The following is a 2381-nucleotide window of genomic DNA, read 5'->3' as shown; positions in this document are numbered from 1 at the left end:
GCATTTGTCTAAAAACCTCCACCAATAACACATTTTGGACCAAAAGCAACCATTGGACCATCCGGTTGTTGATCTCACTGAACCACAGCACTTTTGCACTTGCCTGGGTTCGGCACTCATCACACACCCATGTATTTAGCAACAGAACACCACTGGTGTGAGAGGTTCTCCACTTAGTAATATCAGAGAAGGAGAAACAACCGGCTGCTACCACTTCAACTTTAGTCCCAGAGTCCCAAAAAGAAAAACACCATTCGAAGTCACAGACAACAAAAGAAGTTTGACTGGTGTTTAGCGCTATCTCGTTTTGTCTGGCATCGCAGGTTTCCAGTTCCAGCAGAAGCGTCTCAGGGAAGGTACCGAGGGTTAGTGTTCCGTGGCTGTGTTAGCTTTATCTATAGATTCATTATAACAGCTTTAAATAATCAAAGACTCCATCAAATTTGACAAGATTGAGAAAACAGCCTTTAAATATCCTGTAATGGAGTTGATACAACTGATCCAGGATCAGCCCTGCTGGACCCCGCAGATTTCTGGGCTAAGTAATCTTTATAGTTTCGGGTAAGCAGAGTATAGAGAAACGGGTTGATGCAGCTGTTTCCGTAGGTCAGACAGGTGACAAAGAAATTCACATAATTATGGGCAGCTGGAGACAAAGCTCTGAGGGAGTCTGGAGAGAACAGTTTAGTGAGCTGCCATCCCCAAAAAGGTAAAAAACAAGCCCAGTATGCTACCACAATGCTTAAGATCATTGATAAAACTTTTTGTTTGAGTCCCCTTCTCCGGGCTGAGCGGCTGCTGCCTCCTAAGCTGGCCTGCACTGTCCAGTAACGAGTGGCTAGTCCAGCATACAGTCCAACAATTATCAATCCCGGGACTAAAACGCTTGTGAAAAACAGTACGGTGATGTAAGCCTTGAAGGCCTCTGGCGTCCAGGTAGGGAAGCAGATTCTTTTGACCAACCCAGCCATTGTAGGCTTTCCCTCCCTGAGCCGGATCATCACCATCATCGGAAGTGTCAGGAAGAAAGCCAACGCCCAAATAAATCCAGCCGCAAATCTTCGGTTTTGGGTTGAGGATTTGTGAGCGCTGAAGGGCTTGGCCACGGCACGGTAACGCTCCAGGCTCATGGCAACCAAGATGAAGACACTGGCATGCATGGTGAGGAGATCCAGGCTCAGTAAGATACGGCAACCTGCCTCCCCGAACAACCAGTCATGGGCAAAGTAGGTGCAGACGACAAAGGGGATGGTGGAGAGGTAGAGCAGGTCAGCCAGAGCCAAGTTGACAATATAAACATACATGGAACCAGTCCTGCACAGAGCAGCCGAGCGAGTGATGACGAGCGTGTAAGTGTTTCCTGCCACCCCCAAGGTGCACATGATCAAAAGTGTAGCACCGAGCAGGGATGTCACCCAAAGACCTCCACCACCACCGCCACTTTGGGGAGCACCAGCATCAATCCCTGGACTTAGGCCAAGTCCCAGCTGGGAGGTGATTGTGGCGTTAGAAGTAGAGTTCATTGCAGGTTATGGTTAGAGGACAGGTGCTTCAGTTCTTAGACAGTTGGGCTCCGAAAAGGTTTCAAAGACTGTAGGATGATCTTTTGAGTGATACAGGCAGAAAACAAACATGTCTTGAAAGCTGACAAGGTTTGTTGAAGATTGTTTAACCTACCAAAAAAAAAAAAAAAGGGAATAATAAATAAATGTTGGGGACAACAGACATTAATGTTTATAAAGTGAAAAAAAAAGTTACTTACATGACTAGCAGCTTTTATTGTTTTTGGCGTTTGGGTCCAAAAAATCCTCTACATGACCATGGTTTCATAAAACAGACAAGATTCCCAATCATGAAGGCAACCCAGAAATGGGGAATTCTCTCACACTGCAAAAGTCCCTGTTGATCTCTGGAGTTGTGTGAAAAGTTTCTTTTCAAACTTGGAAAAACACTTCTTAAAGTTGCTGGTAGCAAAGCTCCTGCAGCGCGGGATAGAGCACATCGGGATGCGAGTGACTGACATTTTGGGAATCCTACATTACATTTTGTTTTGATTAACTCCCACATGAAATCATCTTGTCCTCACGGCACAAAGTGATACATCCAACTTGTAACGTATCCTGTTTTCCACTCAATTTCTCACAACGTGTTTGAGGCTTCAAGTTTAAATCCACTTAGTCCAAATCATCCTCAGCGACTACTGGCAGCTCTTCCTGCATATCTTTGGTTTCACATGGTAGCAGATGAACCATCAGTTGCTCCTCTACTCCAACTCTGACGAGGTAGAGCTGCCTTTGAAGATTTTTTATAGAACCCCCCCACCCCCCCTTCTCTCTTCACAACTGTCCTCCATCTTTCTCACCAAAGTGCAAAACTAGCAT

At 45.7% G+C, this 2381-nt stretch overlaps 1 protein-coding gene across 1 annotated transcript; it reads right to left on the bottom strand.

The window, feature by feature from the left end:
* Window positions 1-213: 213 nt before the first annotated feature.
* Window positions 214-1523, bottom strand: uts2r4 (urotensin-2 receptor 4). The gene has a single exon (XM_015977337.3). The coding sequence runs from the start codon at window positions 1521-1523 to the stop codon at window positions 468-470; it is 1056 nt and encodes a 351-aa protein (XP_015832823.1). The 3' UTR covers window positions 214-467.
* Window positions 1524-2381: the final 858 nt, after the last annotated feature.

Source organism: Nothobranchius furzeri, chromosome 4, assembly GCF_043380555.1.
Source record: "Nothobranchius furzeri strain GRZ-AD chromosome 4, NfurGRZ-RIMD1, whole genome shotgun sequence".
NCBI classification, from domain to species: Eukaryota; Metazoa; Chordata; class Actinopteri; order Cyprinodontiformes; family Nothobranchiidae; genus Nothobranchius; species Nothobranchius furzeri.
The sequence above is the reverse complement of the archived record's forward strand: the minus strand, read 5'-3'. Positions and strand labels throughout refer to the sequence as shown.

Bases quoted from the DNA above. Each gene is read 5' to 3' on its own strand.
- uts2r4 (XM_015977337.3), bottom strand. From the start codon at position 1,523: ATGAACTCTACTTCTAACGCCACAATCACCTCCCAGCTGGGACTTGGC.